Raw genomic sequence first — 20831 nt, 5'->3', positions numbered from 1 at the left:
TCCTCCCGTATATTAAAAGTTGTTGTTGTCTCCCAAAGCAATCTTCCCACGATGTATTGATTATATGCGTGTTTTTCCATGTTCCATATGTATCCCCTTAGTCGGTTTAATTTTTTTAGCAGGTTTTGTTCGTGTTTCGCCAGTGATTTTGTTCGATCTATGAGGCCGTCCAGGGGGCACCACTGGCATCACGCATCACTATCCATCCGTCCATCCATGCGTCTATCGTCTATCCATCCATCATGGCTGTCTCCGGTTTTTAGCACGTCTAGTGTGTCTCCAGATGCTCCAGATCCTCGAATACCGCTTAAAATACTGCCACTAATAATGAACACGGTACAGCGGGAACAATTGTTGTTCATGATCTTATATATGACGGCACATCGCGCGATTGTGCTTAGCTAAGGGCATTAATTGACAGCTGATGGTTTCTTAAGCTTTAGTAAAGCTTTTTAAGTTTTTAACGACCACGATGGCCGGAAGAGGGAAGATGTCTTTTAACGCTGAACAACTGGGCTTCGGTCGAGGAGAAGCGTTGCCACCACCAAATCTTCAGCCGCCACCAGCGTATCCGGTCAGTCGCCAAATGATTTTCTAGCAATGTAAAAAATCTTGGTCACGCTGCTGAAAACCTCGATGTGGTGCATTCCCAAATTCAAGAATGATAGTACCGATTACTGGAAATAAAATATGAAGTCACAACAGCTAAACCAAGCCTCTCTTCAGTCACTGGGGCTGTTTCCTTCGCCACTGCTCAAGTCTCCGGAGAATGTCTACATGGGAGCTGGTCTCGGAGAGCAGCGGAGAAAATTCCAGGCGTCATCCTTCTACATCTTGGCGGATTCTCCGAAAGCGGATATAGAGAGGTACTCTGACAAGTTTCAGGCCCCTAAAGCAGAAGAGTTCAAATATGGTATGCTGGCTGCAACGCCAGGTAATTTGGTAATTATGATGGTAATTATGGTGTTTTAGATGACACCTATCTGCCGGTGGAGTTGCGACCTATCAACAGAAGAAGGAAGTCCAAAAATGTCCAAGCAGTAAAGCCAAATATCAAGAAAATGCCAGATATTGATCATAAACTGAAGGTGGGTTAATGCTGGATCCTAACGTAGAAAGAAATGGCCATCATACTCCTACACTCAGCTGAGGTTGGTGGTATGGACTGGTCTTTTCTCTCTTTGTCAGAATAGTAGCAGATAATCGCATAGTCTGAACATGAGCGGGAATTCATTCATTGTCTAATGATTGATAATCTCTTTATTCCTGCATCATGACAGAGTCGTGATGAAAGGAGATTTTTAGTGTACGCAAACAAGATTCTCCTCCATTTGTGTGGTGGCCTGCCTCCTCAACTGTTGTTCGTCCTACACATTTTGCAATAAAGTTTCGTTGCTCGTATCATCCGTTTCTTTTTGTCCCATATTCTGGGAAATGTTACCAACACAACTAGCCAAGAGCCTGCATTTTATTTATTTGCTCTACAAAACGGCTCTTCCCTCATAAACACTCTATGGCAGGTTCTGGAAGAAAATGAAGAGAAGGCAGAAAGTGGTGAGGAAGAAGAACAACAACTGGATGAAGAAGTGGAAGATGAGGAAGAGCTTGAGGAAGTAAGTCCTTCTCTGTATATGTTTGTAATCTGCCACTTCGCTAAACTGCAGGAGACTGACTATGTGTCAGCCTACTTTGACAACGGTGAGGGTTACCTGGACGATGACGACGACAAAGTGGATGACGGGCCAGTGTATTGAAGGTTGTTCCATATTTTACTGTGGCATAATTTTTAAATAAACATGCAGTTTTAAGACCTCTGTGAGAGAGCATCACAATCCACAATGTCCCAAATGGTGGTTCTCAATAACAGTTCATGTTTACAGCAGGGTGTCAAACTGGGCTGTGATTTTTTCCATAGCCAAACCGAACCCGTATCATTTTTTTGCCATCTTGGAACTGAACCCAAACTGGAATGACTGAAAAAAGAAAAAAGAAGCGAAGTCCAGTAGAATGCACTAAGAAAAATGGTGGACTTGTCAATATTTTCTGGTCATTTCATTTTTCCACTCTGCACCTTTTTTAGAGGCCAAATTTCTAGGTCTCTTATGTTGCTGCAGTGTCTGATTTCTCCCAGGTACATACTATCCTCTCAATCTACAGACTTACGTGCATCTCTGAAACCTTTTCTTTTTTTTAAATTTTGATTCATTGTTTTTGCACAGAATTGGCACAGCCGTGCCAGTTCTTGTGGATGTCAGGTTTTGTTAGATTCTTGTAGTATTGTTAAATTCTCGTAGACGCAAGGTGTCATTGAGTATCGTGATTTCTTGATCCCAGTAGCAGCAGTAGTGTTGGCTACTGTGCCTGTACGAAAGGTTCTGTGCATGCCCTGTTGCCCCGTTCTCTTTTTTACATAGCTCTCTAATGGACAAGGAAGGACCTCAGTCATATAGCGCAGGTCCGTAGCATTTGTCAAGGTGTGCCGTATTAAGCCTAATTTTGCATCTTTTTTTTTCCCCTCTGCATTTTTTTTTTTTTTTGTCAGCAGTGTGTAACCATCCAGAGTGGAAGTGCTTCAAATGTAACAGTGTAAAACAGCTGTCAGTATGTGGGTTGTGCTTCTCTGGAGGGCGCACGTCCTGCGACATCAAATGAGGTTTTTCTTCTTGAGAAGCCATTGTGCAGTCCTCAAGATCCTCAGGGATTCAGCAATGAGCTTGTTCTTTGTCAGGATGAAAGAAAATATTGCGGACACTAGTATCAGTGTGAACATAAGTCAGAACATCATTATGATCGCTTGTATAGAGCACGAGAAACTGTAGGCCCTTTCATTTAATCGATGACTCTTGGTTTTAAAAAATTGGGGAAAAGTTAGTGTCAGCGCTGAAAGTATTTGGAAGAGCGTGATTAAAGAATCTGAGATGGCACGACAGTCTTGAAATCCCTGAAGATATCTGATATCACTCAAAATATAGACATGTTTTGGCAGAGCAAATTCTTCATGTCCACATCCGTCAAACAAGGCCAAATCAAGTTACAGGTTTTCAGGGTTCTTTAGTGCCACTGAACTCAAATAACCGCAACGACAACTCGACCATCTCCTTTTCCAATGCTCCTTTTATGCAGGCAGGAGGAAGACGGCACTTAGAGAGGCACCCGTCCATGTGGTGTAATACTGTCTGCATATATTAATATTGGACATGAATAATAAATAAATGTACTTTGCTGGGCGGAGATTACTTCAAATGATGTGGAATTCTAACCTAGGATGGATACAGGAAGCGACAACAAAAGCAATTTAGGTTATTCCTCATTAACTGCATCAACCACCCATCCATCCAGTATAAGTGAGTTTATATTGGTTAAAACCAGTATCTTTCTTTTCTAGAGCTGAACCCACTTTTTGGTTTTACACCCTAGGATACAGAGAAAGATCAACAAAGAAAAAAAGTATTTTTGCAGTGATCAAACGAAAAAATTGTGATCCATCTTTTTATTTTGCCAGGACGTACAATTCAAAGTATGAGGAAAAACCGCTTTGTTACGTTTCTTTCACCAGCAACAAACAACTTTATCAAGAAGGTGAACATATTTATCGGATATCATGTGGGTGGGTATAGTTTGAGAAACTTTCGGGGCTATCATAACATCATCAGGCGTTGCTGCTGCGTTGGTGTATTTACAAATGACAGGTCCCAGTTGCTCACACGTAGGGTCCATGGCTGGCTTTCTCGATGGTTATTTTGTCCAAGATTTGTCCTTCCTGTAGGGAAGTCATTTTTGGCTTCACACTGACTTGTGACATTATCAAGCTTAAAAACATTACACCAGAATTTCTGCACCAAATAACCCACCAAGAATTCCTGGTAGGCTTACTTTTGATCTTTTTCTCATCAATGCAGAAAGGATCGTTTTCTACACAATGAGCAACATCTGTCTTCCGTTGCGAAAGGGAGGTGCATAGATGAAGGGCACCTTCACAAAGTGACCCATTTTAAATATAGGAAGTCATCCGAGCATAGGTCAGCACTTTTCATAGAACTTTGTTCAGTATTACATCACGGTTGCCCGCAGCCCATTGCATCGCATTAACATCACAGCATGGTCCACCATAGAGAGGGAGAGAATCTCTAGAGAGGAGCTGACAATACCCAAGAACCGGACATTATGTAATATAGGCTGTACCAGAACCGTTCCGAGGGGGGGGGGGGGCAAAAGGGGCAGCCGCCCGGGCACCTCCCCCAGAGGGGTGCCGGATGCCAGATCGCAGGAGCTATGTTGAGCAATAAAGTAAGCCCCAACGGAATATTAGAGCCCTGAAGAGAAACTTTTCCAGAGGTACTGTTGTTACAATTTTTAGACTGTGGCTCTGGAAAGGGGGGGGGGGGGGGGGGGGCTTTTTGCCTTGGGCTGACTGTGGGTTGTATAAAAGTAGTGTGGGGCTCACCTTTTCTGCAGATAACTGCTCAAGTGTGAGATGTGTTGCATTGTGCAAAGTCATCCTGCTGTAGCCATAATCAGAGATGCGCACTGCACTCCATGGGCGTGGATGAGGAACAAAAGGGTCCAGCCTCTCTTGGCAGCCCTACAAATCAGATGTGGTGGCATAAAAGGAAATTCCATGAACCAGAAAGGGTGTCTTACCGCAGAACCAGTCACTATATGGACAGGTGCACCAGGATTTGTATAGGGTGCATCATAGCTGCCATTGTACACCTGCAGTAAAGTCTGAATAGAATTACTTATTCACCACTTTCTGGAAATGCTACTATATTTATCCCAGAATTGGGATAAATGGTAGCCCACTAAATTGGGGACCTATGACTTTAGCAGTCCCAAGAGCTGTTTCTTGGCATTTCGTGCTGCTCTGTGAAGAATGGTTCCCTTTTCACATCGAGGACAGGCAAATATATTCAGTTACTGCTCCATTTTGAGCAGCAAAACGACTGTTTAAGTTTGTGGCCTTGACACATGGAAACGAAACTGCAACAAGATTCAGTTGGGCATCGTGAAACCTCAAAAATCACAGTGAAGTTTGAGAACTTGACAGACAGTTGGGCGATAGAGATATGACCATCGTTGGTATCTAACCTTTCGATCATAGACAGGCCATAGCCGTTCGTACGAATGTTCGTGTGCCCAAAGTTCCAGGTCTACTCCATATTTGTGAAATAGGTCCTCGAGTCCATACAGGTGTAGAATAGGCAGGCCTTTTCGGACCTGAAAATGAACCTCAGAGCAGATGGCTTCAGAGAGACCGTGATTATGCTAACAATGCTTTCATTGAAAGTGCAGTCGTCCCGGTCGTTGTTACTGCAATACATTGGTCTGTGGCCCATCGTTATGATCCATGGGTGTCTGGCACGATTCTCTGGCTTGCTGGCTTCCTGGGTCAAAATGTTCACAGTATTAAAACAAATAAACATATACAGTTGCAAAGATTTTGAAAGTGTACAAGTGAGGGCTTATTTTTCGGATATTTTTAGCGAATACTGAGCCTATTGAGTAACTCAAGCAGGCCTAGCTCACAATCCTTCGAGGCACCAGGGCCCTTCACCCACATACGGCTTCAACTCACAGCAGGTTTCACAATCCTTCAGGGCTCCGGGGCCCTTCACCTTCATACGCCATCAACTCATGGCAGGCCTCACAATCCTTCAAGACCTCGAGGCCCTTCACCCCCATATGCCTTCAACTCATAACAGGTCTCACAATCCTTCAAGACCTCGAGGCCCTTCACTGAGGCCCCGGGTTTTCCGCGATTCCGCGAAATTTCACAGAATCCGGAATCCATCGCGGAATCCTTCATCTGGCACGGTATATTGCGGAATCCTTTATTTGCTCGAAATTTCGCGGCGTTTTGCACGGAATTCCGCGGAAATCCGATTGGGTCGAAGGACGCGATTGGCGCGATGTGGACAGTTAGTACGACGTGCAGCGTCGGAGGAGAAGTATTGCAAGTTATATTGCGGTTATCTTGTTTGATTTGCGCGCACTTTTGATGGTCCGCTGACGCGATGGACGATACTGTCACTCGAACTACAAAATGCGGAAAGCAACGCTGGACAAACCTAACAGCACAACTTGACAAAGTTTGCAAACAGCGTGCTTCGGTTACCAAGTGCGGACTAGTGGCGTCTTCCAGCACCGTCTCGATGTATTTCACCGGTATATGAGCGGTAGTGAATCGCCGCTTCCGACCGTCTGCAGTTGCGCGGTATTTGGGTGCTCCTTTCGCGCTCGCGCAATGCAGTGAAAACGTCAGTATCGACCCTGCTGAGAGCCGATATGACCCGAATACTAAAATTTTGAAATTTTGCGTCGTTTGAATATCGTAACGAACGTTCCCGCGCAATTTGTGCTCCCCGAAATTTTCCGATTTTGGGGGGAGAAAAAGTGCGCAAATTATGCGAGTAAATACGATTGGGTTTTGGAACGGGATTAGGGAGCTTGCTCCGAATTTAGCGTCTATTCTGATCAAGTATTTCACAATTCCTTTAAACTATGCAGGAAAATGATTGTAGCTGACAACAGCATTCGCTGTCAGAAGAGATCACAAGGTATCATGTACACTGAAGTTCATAAAATACTTTTTGTACCCACATTATCCAAGAAAATAGTGTTTCCCGCTCCAAGCAGCCATTGACGCCTTGCCGCGGAAAATCCGGGAATTTTGAATTTGCCGCAGCAGAAAACAAGGGGCCTTACCGTTCACCCTCATATGCCCTTAACTCATAGCAGGCCTCACAATCCTTCAAGGCTTCAGGGCCCTTCATCCTCATATGCCTTCAACTCATAGCAGGCCTCACAATCCTTCAAGACCTCGAGGCCCCCCTCTTCACTCTTTTACACCTTCAACTCACAGCAGGCCTCACAATCCTTCAAAGGCCTTGGGGCCCCTCACCATCATATGCCTTCAACTCATAGCGGACTTCCCAATCCTTCAAGGCCTCAGGGCCTTCCACCCTCATATGCCTTTAACTCATAGCAGGCCTCACAATCCTTCAAGGCCTCAGGGCCCTTCCACCCTCATATGCCTTCAACTCATAGCAAGCCTCACAATCCTTCAAGGCATCGGGGCCCTTCACCCTCTTATCCTTCAACCTCTTACGCCTTCAACTCATAGCAGGCCTCACAATCCTTCAGAGGCCTCGGTGCCCTTCACCCTCATATGCCTTTGACTCATAGCAGGCCCCACAATCCTTCAAACCTTCAGTGCCCTTCACCCTAATATGCCTTCAACTCCTAGCTGGCCTCACAATCCTTCAAGGCCTCGGGTCCCTTTACCCTCATATGCCTTCAACTCATGGCAGGCCTCACAACCTTTCATGGTCCCAGGGTGCCATCAACTCATGGGAGGCCTCAAACCCTCCATGGCATCACTATGTCTTCAACTCATGGCAGGCCTCAACCCTTCGAGACCTCGGGACCCTTCACCCTCATATGCCTTCAACTCATATAGCAGGCCTTACAATCCTTCAAGGCCTCGAGGCCCTTCACCCTCATATGCCTTCAGCTCATGGCAGGCCTCACAACCCTTCATGGCATCAGTATACCTTCTGCTCATGGCAGGCCTTACAATCCTCCCAAGATCACGGGTATCTTCACCCTCATATGCAGTCATAGCAGGACCCTGAACGGTATTTCGCCCTCGTACTTCTTTCAAGTCATCGTAGGCCTCAACGTTTGTTTGCTCTAGTGCGCACTTGACTACGGCATAGAACGTAGAACAAGTATAATATGTCTGGCACTGTGATGGAAGGCTGTTCCTCCATTTTAAAGGACTCTGCTGCCACCTTTTCCGCATTTTGCAGTCGCCGCCGCTACTACGACCACAGTAGAAGGGCATAGCATAAGTCGTCGCTAACCTGGTACAAACGCGCGTCGTATGGCAGGTTAAAAAGTGCGTGAATTATGCGAGCAAATACGGTAGTAATTTTTAAATGGCCCGTAAAGCTTTGTTGTGGGTGGAGTCTTTGAAGAAACGAACCTTGAGGTCTTCCTCCAGCCACTGGTACTGATGAGCAATCTGCTCGAAGCCATAATTGACGAAGAAGTAGAATTCGGTAGAGAAACCAATCACGTGCGCCGGTCCGATGTTGAAGCTGAAAAAAAAAAAAAAAAACCGTAGGTGGCATAATTCCATAAAAGCACGTTTCATTCTTACCTGAAAAAATGATTGTTAATTTTCCTTGACCGTTGGTCAATCATACTGAAACGGTTCACATAGTTGGAGAAGTTGCTGGAAAGTAATTATTGTCAGAGAACGCAGTTTGGCTTTGATGAAATACATTTATGACTCACTCACTATCTATTTTCATGGTTGCCGACGCAGGTCATGTAAGGCACGTACGCGGCCACCGGCTCGATTTGACGCATGAACTCGTCCCCAACTCTAGCTTCATTCTGGAATCACACACGTCATTTGGGCCGACGCGGATGACATTTCAGGCTTACCGTGTCCATGTCGTACGCAAAGTCACCTACAGCATTAAAGGACTATTGAAGAGATCCGCATATATGACCACAGGATATGACAAACTCGAGAAGTGGGGAATGAGTATAACCGCCGTTTTCGTCTTAAAATAGACCTCTACCCGAGAAACGTCATCACGAAGGGGAGGGTTCCAGAAGTGGGAACGAATGACGTCATAGTGTTCGACAGCGTCACCAGTGTAGTAGACTTGAACACTACGCTCGAAGCTAGGGGGCGAACAATGTCGCGCTCGAAAGGCACGGTCTTGGGGGGGATTAGATGGTCCCTGAAAGGGACGCGACCTTCGGTCCTACTTTTCTTTCAATAGGAGGGAGCGAACAAGTGCCCATTCGTGGAACCAAGCCCTCCCCTTCCGATTTGTTTCGGTTTCAGTCTGTCTACCAACATCATGGTGACGTTCCTCGGGTAGAGGTCTGTCGAAAGAAAAGTAAGACTGAAGTTTGCGTGCCTTTCAGGGACCATCGTAATCCCCTCAAGACCGTGGGTTTCGGGCACGACCCTATTCGCCCAACTTGGAGCGTAGTTCAACTCTACCAAATTGGTGGCGCTGTCGAACACTACGGCGTCATTTGTTTACAAGCAGGGAGAGGTCCATTACGTTGCGTTGTAAGGTATTGTCATTGCGGTATTGTCAGTATCCGAAAACAAAAAACAAAACGCAAGAACCAACAGAGGTACTATTCTTTTTCATTCACTTGTGTTAACATTTTTCTGCATTCAATATTAAAAGCGGATTCAGCATGCTTATGTCTCGAAGAACTTGTCCCACTGCCTTCTTGTGGTCGGCACACCCAGATTCCGTAGCTTTGTCTGAAGGTGCACACCGATTCTTGTTTGAGCGTGCATGACAGACTCGACAGCTGATTGCGACCAAAGAGTTAAGCTCGCGCGCAGGTGGATGGATGACTATATACCCGATGGCGCTTCCAAATCTGCTCGACTCATGCTCTTATTAAAGGTCTTAGACGTCTTGTGACATATTCAATATGCAAATATCCAGGGGGGAGGGCGGTTTCTTTGTCGGGGCGCGTAGTGGGGGAGGGGAGAGAGGGAAATCCAATGTATAAACTGACTTTTTTCGGGGGCGGCCATCGTCCAACCGCCCCTCCACCTGGATCCACCACTGACTCAAAGATTAAATTTTTGAGAAGATGTTATCAAAGCCAAATAATCAGTAATGCATCTATTGTTTCATGCGACAGGCTCTGAAAATTGTGAAATAAATGTTGTGTATGCCCTGGGCTTTTCAAAAAGTTATGTATTCCTTTATTACCATAATACAGTATTAGTATTATGTATTATAACACATTTTCAAAAAGTGTTTGTATTAGTATCATAATACGGAAAAGTAGTATTACTGCCCACCCCATTGCCACTGTCTGCGTGAGCCTCAGATGCACTGTCGTGCTTACACCATTTTTCTTCTCTCTTCGCACGTCTGGCCAGTCTAAGTGTGCATTCACGCAAAAACACATGCAACATAAATCCAACCGTGCGCTAACCTGCAAAATACGAATTTTCATGCATTCGTACGGTTTCATTCGCCCCAAAGCATGCATATATCTTCTATTGGAAGCTGGACCACAGAAAAAAAAAAAGAAAAAAAAACAGAACAAAAACATGCAGATTTGCGGTCTGAGCAGGTTCCTACCAACGTGTAAGACAGCATGGATGGATCCATTCTGAGCCTCTTCCTGCAGAAATGGCAGTGACTGGGCGTTCACGTTTCCCATGTCTCCGTACACTGCCAGGACAGGACTCCAAGTAGAGACCGGCATTGTACGGAACCAGAATATAGGGCTCCAACCATGACGATCGTTGCCACAATGGTATCCTTAAAGGCAGAATAAGGCACAACCTTTTATCTTTTTCCCCTTGGACAAAACGACCCGGCCCTTACTGTACAGTGTATTTGGTTTCAGTCCCGTCAGTAGAACTCTGTGTATGAACAGTGTCCTGTGTTGTTGTCCGCCGTCCGTGAACTTGGTGCAGTTCCCGGCCGTCCGGTGTCGGGGACGTCCGACGCCATACTCCACCATGGACTCGTTTGTCCAGTTGAAGGTCGTCCATGTGACCATCATCTCGCTGGGCTCCGCTGCACAAATATCAAGAAGGGAGCCGTTTTTTCTATTTAGTTTTATTTGTAGTTGCAGAAAACTAACAAAAGGCACTGGAATGTCATGGTTTCTAGCAGGGTGTCGAACTGTGACTGAACCGAACCGAAAACCGAACTGACAGCTGGTTGAAGGTGTATGAGAGTAGGAATCAAGTGCCTAGAAGCGGTTGGAGAACACGATGTACGATAAGAGACCCACTACCACAGCCCTATGACAGAGCGCAGCGTGTGATGCTCCGAGAAATAGCACTGACGCCAATGAGAGTGGGGCTCCTAACAAGCGCAAAGGGGTCCAGATTCGCTTCGCTTATTTATTCGCGGTTTTTTCGATTTGCTCGTGCGAACCCGCTCGCTTCATCTTTTCCCAGTGCCGCTCCCTTCCGGCATACTCAACACCGGGACAACTCATACCATGACATCTCATATCGGGACAAATCATACCAAGTGAACTCATACCACACTCATCTCAAGTCGCGCCGGAAAATTCCATACCAGGAAAAAATATCACACAATGTGACTTACATTGAAGGAAATGTACGAATCCCACAAATATAACACTTACTGAAGCACAGTGAACGTTGTTGCACCAATTCATCGCCCTCTAAAGGAGATGCCTTCTCTTTTATAGAAGAATTGCCATTGAGAGCATATTCCAAACTGCTATCAATGACGCACACAACATAAGCCCCTTGCACCTTGCTGCCAGTTCACATCGCTTCCCGAAAGTGATTTTGAAATTGTTGGGCAAAAAATTAGCAATAAAGTGTAAATCATGTTGAACAAAGACCCCACTGTGAAATTACATGCGAATACATCGTCATAACAGAACTGTGAAAGTGAAGACAACAGTATCACACACACACACATAAATGGGATGATGATATGGTGGGTCGTTCACTGCCATTATGGCAGTACACTGCCCCATTGCGCTTGTGGAAGAGATGAGAAAACAGTATCGAAAGAAAACATTGATCTGAAAGATTCAGTTCAGAAATTAAAAAGACATCAGGAAAACAATGTCTGGAGAAGCGTGCCAATGGACCTCTTGCGGATAGGATTGCGATGAGCCAATATACAGGTTGAGGCCGTTCTTCTACTGATTACTGTCTTAGTATTCCACGCGACGACGAAAATGTGGGACAATTTCCATTTGGTTTCTTTTCAAAACTCCTTATTTGGCATGTAGAGCGCTTCAACGACACTTCAGTATGCATTTGGGAGAGGAGGATATTTCCCCCTCTCCCACGTAAAGTTTGCTTATTGTTTGTTTATTTGTTTAAGTGTCCTGCAAAAGGGGCTCAGCCCCCCGTCAAGGCAGGATCACAAAATATAGTCAAGGAAACAATGAAACAACAACAAGCTCAAACACACATGCACACACTTCACATCATATCAAACACTACGCAAGCGCGCAATGGAAAGAACATATTACATTCGGGGAATTTCTGCTATTAACATATAACACATGTGGTTTGGACACATACTATAAGTTCGCCTGACCGTATTCTCGGAAACTAAGACCCATTGTCTTACTTGCCTAGGCGATTTCAATGAAGAAATCAGTTCATAATTGTCAAACAACAACTTTATTACGAGATGATGACTGGGGAGATCCACCGCCAGGGGCGATACTCTACCCCATTGCTGGTTGTGATGCGGGGAATGAAATAATGAGCCCCTTCACAATATGGATCGAAGTCATATGGTGTCCAGAAAGGTGAAGAGAGCCTTGAGGGCAGAGCGTTGTTGGTGGGCTGGATGTGGCCAGGGACCAAGCAATTTTGTGAGAGAGAGGGGGCGAGAGTCAAGCCCTAGTCGGGAGAGTACGGTTCGGGAAGGTTGGTAGTGTGGGCAATGGAGAAGAATGTGCTCCAGATCTTCTAAAGCACCGCGGTGGCTGCAGTGGGGAAAGTCAACTTGCCTCGAGCGATAACGCCGTACTGTGCTGTGAAAGCCACATCGAGGCGCATTCGATGAACTAATGCGGCATCTTGACGAGAGATACGTCGAGGCATGCGGAAACCGAGCGCTGGGTCAACTCTGCTCAGCATGGCGCGTGGGGGGGAGATTGTCAGCGGTCCATTGGCGGGCAGCCAGAGGAGTGACGAGGCGTCGAAGTACGGATCGACGATCTCCTCTCAGCGGTGCAATACGCGTCCGTTGCCGAGACGAGGTAGCTGCTGCTGCGGCACTGTCGGCCTGTTCATTGCCTTCGACACCGCAATGGGCTGGAACCCTTTGGAGAACCAGCCTGTGCCCTGCTTCGTAGACAACGTTGTAAGCCATTAACACATCCATAACCAACGGTGCGGATGAGCCTCGGATGCCAGAAATTTCTATTGCTTGCAGCGCAGATGTTCAGTCAGTGAATACGACCCAGTCCCGTGTGAACGATGTGCTGCAGAAAGAAAAGTATGGCATAGAGTTCCGCAGCTGTGGATGAGGTTGGATGCGAAAGTTTGATGCGAGGTTTGATGCATAATTATCATTAAAATAAGTATGTATTGAAAAACTCATTCTATAACGTCCATAATCTGTTCTGCACTTGGGGACCGGTAGTCTGTGTGCATACCGTAAACCGTAAGGTGCACGGCCACCTGCTGTATCAAAAGTATCCGTGAATGTTTGTCGGGCCTTTCTGTGAATTCAGCAAAGATGTTCACTAGCAGCTTTAGCTTAAAAATGAACGCTCCAAACACTGTATTTGTTCCAAATTGGCTCTACTGATGCATCGGAGCCAGTGTTCGCTATGGCGCGAAGCGCCTTATTTTGCATGCGCTCAATAAAGTAAATATTTGTTGACGTAGTGGAACCCAGGACTAGTACGCTATTATAGATACCAGAATAGAATAGATACAAGAACAGTAAAACATTAACTTGGCCTTACCCGTGGTCGAACGCTGCCCACCAGATGCAGGGCCTTCGTCTTCTTGCGGAGTACTTGTGCTCCACCGGTCTGGTGACGGTTCTCTGAAAGGCCCCATCATCATCCCCTCATCCGTTCCCAATGCGCAATAGGGCAGTGTATACCGCCTCAGAGGCGGTGAATCGCCCACCTCATCATCATCCAATGTGTGTGTGTGTGGGTGTGTGTGTAACTTGGCCTTAGCAGGTAGAGTAGTCCTTGCTCTGTTTAAAAGACCCACAGCTTCAGCGAACTCACCTTTCAGAAACAAGACGTGGTTTGACCACGAAAGACTTTCTTCGAAAATCACTCCGAGGAACTTTATTGACTGCACTCTTGTAACGACTGAGTTGTTAAACCTAACGACGGGTCAAAGGAAAGGTCAAAGCCTTTTACCACGGGCCCTGAAAATGATTTATTTGGTCTTCTTAACATTCAACGTCATCCGATTTACATTCATCCAATCCCTGAGTGCAACCATGAAATCATTTAGTTGTCTTTGAAGAACCGGTAACGATGGACCATAGAAAAATAATACATTCGTGTCAATGAAAAAATGTGGTGGAAGGACAGACACAACACGAAGTCTCAACTTCATGTTGTGTCTGTCCTTCCGAGTTCCCTAGTCTCGGGGGTTTTACATTATGCAACATTCGTGTCGTCTGCATATTAGTGAACATGACATCCTTAGATGTATTCACTATATCATTTACAAAAATTAGAGCAGTGGCCCGAGCAGGGAGCTTGGGGTACCCCACGGACAATTCTCATTAAATCTGCGAGTTCACTCCATTTGCAACGATGTGTTGGAACAACAACAACTATGAATGATTATGGGATGAAGTGATTCACCGCAACAATTGCGGTACCATACCTCAGTGCCTGTGGGTTAGTACATGAGTGGGATGACGATGAAAAAGATGAGGCATACACACTCGCACACACACACATGACAGACGCAAATGAGATATCACACAGGCGAGTGCGTTGTAACTGATGGGATAGTAGTTCATCCGGTCGGCTACCGGAGATGAAATGCTGTGAAGAACACATCTCCGCATTCATGGCAACAGCTCTGAGGTCACAGGAGTATTGGAAACGGTCTTGGAGGTATACAAAAGAGCTTGAGGGCCACGCCAAATGCTAGCTTACCTAGCAAAACACCGTGATCAAGTGAATCAAAGTCCCTTTGTCGGCCCAAGAAAAGACCTGCCATAAATAAGCGCCTCTCGATATTCTCCAATATTGTTTCTTTAACAAAAAGTAGAGCCATTTCCGTGGATTTTCCTTTTGGAAAACCAAACTGGGGCCTCTGTAAGTACATTGTTCACATAGTACAATCACTCGAATACAATTTTCTCTACAACTTTCGAGAACAGTGGCAGGATGGAGATGGGTCGATAACCGGACAGACTGGAAAGTTCAGACCCTTCACTAACAGGAGTGGCTCTCGCTCTCTTTAACCTTTCAGGGAAGACAACGTGGACACGATTAGATTGCATATATGCGCTGGTGGCAGACAGATAAAAGAGCAGACTCTGAATCGCAATAAAATCTCCTGTATCTCCTCTTCCAAACAGGAAAGATAAAAAAGGAATTACAATTAAGTCATGTATTGTTCATAGCTTGCTGTTGATATGCTGTTGCTACATGCAGCTACCTTGGGCGGAGGCCGATAGGAAATAGGAATTAAACCTATCGGCCAGATTTTTTACCAGAGATGTATTAAGTGGTTGCTGTTTCCTTGCTTTTCCTACGGGTACCCGCGCAACTTTGTTCTTCGCGGGTACACATTTCCTTGTCATCGTGGGTTGCGGGTAAGGTGCGGGTGGACCCGCACTGCCTCCGCGGATTACGCTGGTATACCCGTAATACCCGCGGGCGCAAAACCAACTCGTCGGATTTTCGTGTATGACCCGATTCATTGCGAACATTTGGCCCAAAATACTTTCCAAGACGTTCCATATCCAAATCATCATCTCAAAATAAAGTTCTTTTTATTTGCCACACAGGGTTAATTTTGGCTATCTTTGGACACCACGACTGGTACGCTTCGCATCAGTAAGCTGGCAACCATGTCAGCAGTCGCCACAGCGTACGCGTTGGAAAAGTGGCTTGCTAACGGACAGTGTCCCCAGCATCAACAGATCATTTCGTGCTGTAATGATAATGTGGCATAACTGAAGCATGTGTACACATCGGGCTGCGGGTATGCGGATACGCGTGCGGATGTGCGGGTGCGGTGCGGTGCGGGTACTAATTTTCATACCCGCACTTATCTCTAGTCACTTGAGCACCAGAGTGCTCTAGGGTTATCCTTTATGCTGTCCCCTAACTAACCCCTACAAACCCCTCCTAATACCTTTCTATAGCTACGCCGCTGTACTTCAATGAATGTTATTTGTGGGATTCGTACATTTCCTTCCCTATAAGTCACATTCTGTGACATTTTTCCTCATGTGGCCTTCCCCGGCGCGACTCGAATTGGAATGAGATGAGTGTGGCATGAGTTCACTTGGTATTATTCGTCCTGGTTAGAGTCACTAAATAAGCTACTAATTAGTGACTCTAGTCCTGGTATAAGTTCTCCCGGTATGAGTTGTCCAGCTTTGATCAGAGACGTGCTGTAACTACTTTTTCGGTAGTTTAACTATAACTACTAACTACTGCATCAAATTTTAGTTTAACTACTCATAGTGTCACGACATCACAGCCGTAATAGTTGAAACTACATTTGTAACTACTCTGATATTTTGTGCGCGTCGTTGTATCTATGACCGTTTAGGCATAGAAATAGCGTGTGGCTGCATGGGGAGCGTGACAGTGAGAGTGAGCTCCCACACCCGGAACAATCGTAGCGCAGCACACGCCCCTCCATACAATACTGATGTAGTCAGAGGCGGAGAGTTTTCATTTTCCCGGGGTGGGGGTGGGGGTGGGGGAGGGGGGCAAGGGCGCACCGCGAAGTAAGTACTCTGGCTGGGGGGGGGGGGGGATATGTTTATTAAGAAAAAAAGAAAGGAAACGTAAGCCAGATGGGATGTCGGATTGTAATTTCAAAAAAAAAAGTGAAAGGGGAAGACAAAAAAGGCAAAGAAAAGAAGAACGCAAAAGAAAACAAAAAGAAGGAAAGAAAAGGAAAAGAAAAATGAAGAACACAAAACTAAAGCTCAAGAATCACACACTCTGGCTTGATCCTATGATGTATGCAGAACTGGTATAGAAATAAGAGGAAGGAAGAACAGAAAAAAAAAAGAAAGAAAAAGGAAGAAACAGAGATAGCGTAAACAGTGAACATGTGCACAACTGAAGGCATTACGCCTTTGAAAACTGAGTGCAAAAGGAACAAAATGCATTGAATCCTCGGTGTTTGCGCGCAATATAATGAATATGGTCAATGAAATGGAGCAGCGGGAGTTGAACCCGCTCCCAACGGATATGTGTTCCGAAGATACCGTTACACCTCACTGGCCAGCTGCTGGTACCTTTTCGATTGCCTCGTTTCATTGATCTGATTGCTTTGGGTGAAATTCAGGCTATGTGTTGTGTCATCTTCTGTGTTTCTTCGCCTCACCTTCTACTGTGATAATGAGTATGGTGGGCGGATACATATTTTACAAATTGCAAGATGCATTTTTGGGGTTTGGGGTCTGTTCGCTCTTTTGACCCGGGCGCGCCGAGCCCCAAAGGTTGGTGTCAGTCTCTTAGCGGGACTTCCCGGGGAGGCGGCGCCCCCCCCCCCTAGTTCATGTTCCGGGGGGGCAAGGGCCCCCGCAGTCGGCGCCTATAGATGTAGTCATATGTCATGCAATGATACAGTCATGACCGCCAATCTGACGACGGAGGGGACATAAGCTTTTTGAATGTGCTGTTGCGTCGATCGTTACGTACCCTGATTAACACAAAAGACGTACTTTCTGCTCATGTGCCGTAGCACTTCTGTAGCAAACTTAACCTACGAATGTCTCCATTCCGCACCTAACCAGCAGTGTAGCCAAATTGGGCTACTTTCGGTTTCGTTTGAAGCCTTAAAAACGGAGTCTGCTACTTTTTCTTTCTTTTTTGGCTATTCTTCCGAATTCCAACTGATCAGTCCTGCATGACACAAGGAAACGATATTTGCGGGTTTTTGAAGCACTTCCTCAGGAGTCCTCAACATATACGCCATCTCTTTCTGCTCCTAGATAGAAAAGAGAAGAAAAAAAATTAAAAAAAAATAGCGGCGTCCGCACAATGCTACGTCCAGTACGAAACCGGTACGTCGATGGTCTCCCGGCTAGTTCAGCAGTGATGTAATTTATGGGGAGAGTGCAGTGTGCAACTGGAGGAACACAGTAATGACTCATAAGGTTTCTGGTTACTCAATTGAAGGCTTCGCGGCTGGAGCCGCCCCCTTGTGTATTTCATTATTTGTATACTAAATGCTACCTCATCTATACTAGCTGCAATAAATACCACACATAGTGCACATTCCCTGCCTAGAGTTCGGGAGAAGAGCTGCCTACAACCAGTTGGGCTTTACTATAGAAACGTGGCTGAGAGTCTTTGTCATTCATTCGTTTTATTGTAGATAGCCATTTGTGTTTTCCTAAGTGATCTGGAGTAGCCGGCTCTCATAGTGAGTGTCTATTTCTCCATTTTTTTTTAATCTTATCAACTCAACTCAAAAGTGCAGCACTCGCAGACGTTTCTTTTTAATTCCGTGTTAGCGCCGCGAAGCAACTGTGGCTATGAGCGACGTATAGACGTGGATAGATGGAGAGAGCATAGCAGGAAGGAGTGGGGGACAGTGGGGTTAGTATGTGTCCTGGGCCGACTTCAGGGGGAACTGTGCCGACATTCGTCTGGAAAGTCTTCGGAAAACCCAGGGAAAACCTCAGACAGCACAGCCGGAGACAGGATTCGAACCCGTGTCACCTCCCAGTCTCGGCGTGGAAAGCGATCATCCTAACCACTATGCCACGGGAGCTGGTCGCAAACGTTTCAGGCAGTTGGTCAGTCAAACTCACCATGAAAGCCACGGTGAAAAAGTAAAAGGTAAACGTCGCGGAATGTTGGGTGCTTTGTTGGCTACAAAAAATATTTGGCTACATTTGACTACCTGAGCTAAATATTTGGCTACGTGCAATTATTCCTATCTGGCAAACCCGCTCCAGTTTAATTCAACCTGTTTGACCAATGCTTCGACAGCTGACGGTGCTGTTGCAACACGTTGGATACTGTCCTGACTCCCCGTCCAAAACCTTTCTCGCCTCACGCGCTTCGAGCTCTTGTCCCAGGCAAAGCGTGCTCTCTGTGCACGTGCGTTGAGCATTACACTGTGTTGCGCAATTCTCTCCCTGAATGACGCTGCTGGATGAGCTTTTGCTGCCTGCGTCAGATGCACAGTGCTGATATTTTGTGCATGCGTGTTATGCGCAAGATGGAAAGAAAGTTGTCTTTATACGTAAGCACAAAGAAAGAAGGCCGTGATGCACACGGAAGCTAAGTGAAAAAAAAAAAAAAAAAAAAGCGCAGCAGTTCTTGCCTGCTGTAACCCAACTACTGTAGTTAACTACAAAAAGTAAATTGGAACTACCATTTTGCGAGTAATTTCTAACTACTTTTTAACTATCATGCAGTAGTTTAACTACAGTACGATACTGCGATACTGCACATCCCTGGGTATGAGTTGTCCTGACATGAGCTGTCTTGGTATGAGGGGGGGGGGGGGGGGGTAGAGCCGCCTTTTTCGCCACACTTGATTAGAACTTTGTAAGGTGTCCGGGCTGCACACAAGGGCGGAGCCATTCCCTGCTGACGTCAATCAGTGATTGTAACTCCCACTTGTTGGCACTCTCATTTCGCCTAATGGCAGGCACCCCTCTCGCCTTCTTAACCCTAAAAATAGCATTAGGCAAAATAGGACGTACCCCCCCCCCCCCAAAAAAAAAGAAAAATACCGGCCAGACGCCATAAAAGCGGCAAATATGGGCCTCATCCCATGATCCCCTTTGCTAACATTTTCTTGCTTCTGCTTGCATTCAATAACGCGCGCTTGCGTTGTCATCATATACATATCAAAATAAATCAGTGCTTGATGTGAAAAAAAAAAAAAAAAAAAACGCTGTTGACTTGATGTGTTCGTGGGAAGGCCTCGGGAACCAAAGAACGTTTTGCACAACCTTTTCTGCAGTGCCCTGAACCGTTATGGACCCGCGAGGAAGTGTACCTGAACCGAACTCGCAAATATTTCAGTTCGGCACCCTGGTCTCTAGGTTGAAAGACAGCTCCCAAAACAGTGACGCCATATAACGCGTTGCCCTCAGATATCATCGCGAGGACCTCCCATTTTCATCCCATAGTTCTTGAAGAAAGCGACGTTGTTTGGTGGCAAATATTTTGCACTCGCATTGAAACACTGAGAGGCCACTCACCTCCATAGGATAGGTGTACCTGTTCCGGTTGAACGTATATTTCACCCGTTGTCACTGATGAAAGCACCAACAAAAAGAGCGACCTCACAAAGAGCTTCATTCTCTTCTAGCCGCACCGTGTGCGAACGCGCCCCGGACTACGATATCAGCTTCCCTTTCTGTGATGATTTATCAGTAAGCTTCTCATGTGTCTTCCACGCGCTGCGATCACGAGTTGTTGAGTGCAGGTCCTGAAACATGAGGAGGTGATATCTAGCTAAGGAATTTTCTTTTCTCTTTCGAACAACGACGAATACATGGGACAGTTTGAAGAAAGTCGCCAAGCAAATCAATCGAACCTTTATATGGGATAATCGAGAAAGGCAAAACCGAGAACTTCAAGTTTGAATGGTTTGGGAAGGTAATCGCAGTTGCTATCCCTTGGATGACGCCGATAGCGAAAACTTGGACAGCCACGAAGGAGCACATCCCGCTCTTTGCAGCGGCAGAGAGAGCAGGGCCAGGTGGAGCCTAGGGTGCCTCCTCCCTCAGTCCCCCCCCCTAGACCAGGGGTTATCCCCAGCGCCTCCCTAACATACCCCAAAAATCTTGCAATACCCTCCCCCCCCCCTCCGCAAGTACCGATCAGAAAGGCAAAATTCGCCGCAAAAGCAGCAGGTATGGATAATCACCCCCCGCCCCTATACGATACACCCCCACCCCTACGAGGTGAAAATACTAAGAATGCACTACTCAATGCTAGCGCCCGCTGGTATTGAGGTACCCGATATCCTCCGAAGCTCGCGAGTTCCTTTGTGGGATAAAGCGAGGCGCTGCATGCTTTTCGCGTCATCGGACGCACTGATCTCTATCTACAACACTGATATCTATGTATAAAGGCTGGATCGCGCATGGGAGAGG

The 20831-nt window shown here is 46.1% G+C and overlaps 2 protein-coding genes across 2 annotated transcripts; one reads left to right on the top strand and one right to left on the bottom strand.

Annotated features, from left to right (window-relative positions):
- The first annotated feature begins 207 nt into the window (after window positions 1-207).
- On the top strand, window positions 208-1814 carry LOC135394195 (DNA-directed RNA polymerase III subunit RPC7-like). The gene is made up of 5 exons (XM_064624798.1): window positions 208-574; window positions 727-913; window positions 973-1088; window positions 1521-1613; window positions 1665-1814. Exons 1-5 carry the CDS (start codon window positions 473-475, stop codon window positions 1752-1754), a joined length of 588 nt encoding a protein of 195 aa, XP_064480868.1. The 5' UTR covers window positions 208-472; the 3' UTR covers window positions 1755-1814.
- A 1661-nt stretch (window positions 1815-3475) lies between these two features.
- LOC135394193 (acid phosphatase type 7-like) lies at window positions 3476-20393 on the bottom strand. Its single transcript, XM_064624795.1, has 13 exons — window positions 20270-20393; window positions 19932-20161; window positions 10395-10589; window positions 10146-10328; window positions 8455-8480; window positions 8306-8403; window positions 8165-8239; window positions 7988-8102; window positions 5271-5384; window positions 5089-5217; window positions 4642-4713; window positions 4445-4582; window positions 3476-3760 (listed from the first exon to the last, which is right to left on the bottom strand). The coding sequence occupies exons 2-13, from the start codon at window positions 20029-20031 to the stop codon at window positions 3701-3703; spliced, it is 1305 nt and encodes a 434-aa protein (XP_064480865.1). The 5' UTR covers window positions 20032-20161; window positions 20270-20393; the 3' UTR covers window positions 3476-3700.
- Window positions 20394-20831: the final 438 nt, after the last annotated feature.

Source organism: Ornithodoros turicata, chromosome 5 (genome assembly GCF_037126465.1).
Source record: "Ornithodoros turicata isolate Travis chromosome 5, ASM3712646v1, whole genome shotgun sequence".
NCBI classification, from domain to species: Eukaryota; Metazoa; Arthropoda; class Arachnida; order Ixodida; family Argasidae; genus Ornithodoros; species Ornithodoros turicata.
The sequence above is the reverse complement of the archived record's forward strand: the minus strand, read 5'-3'. Positions and strand labels throughout refer to the sequence as shown.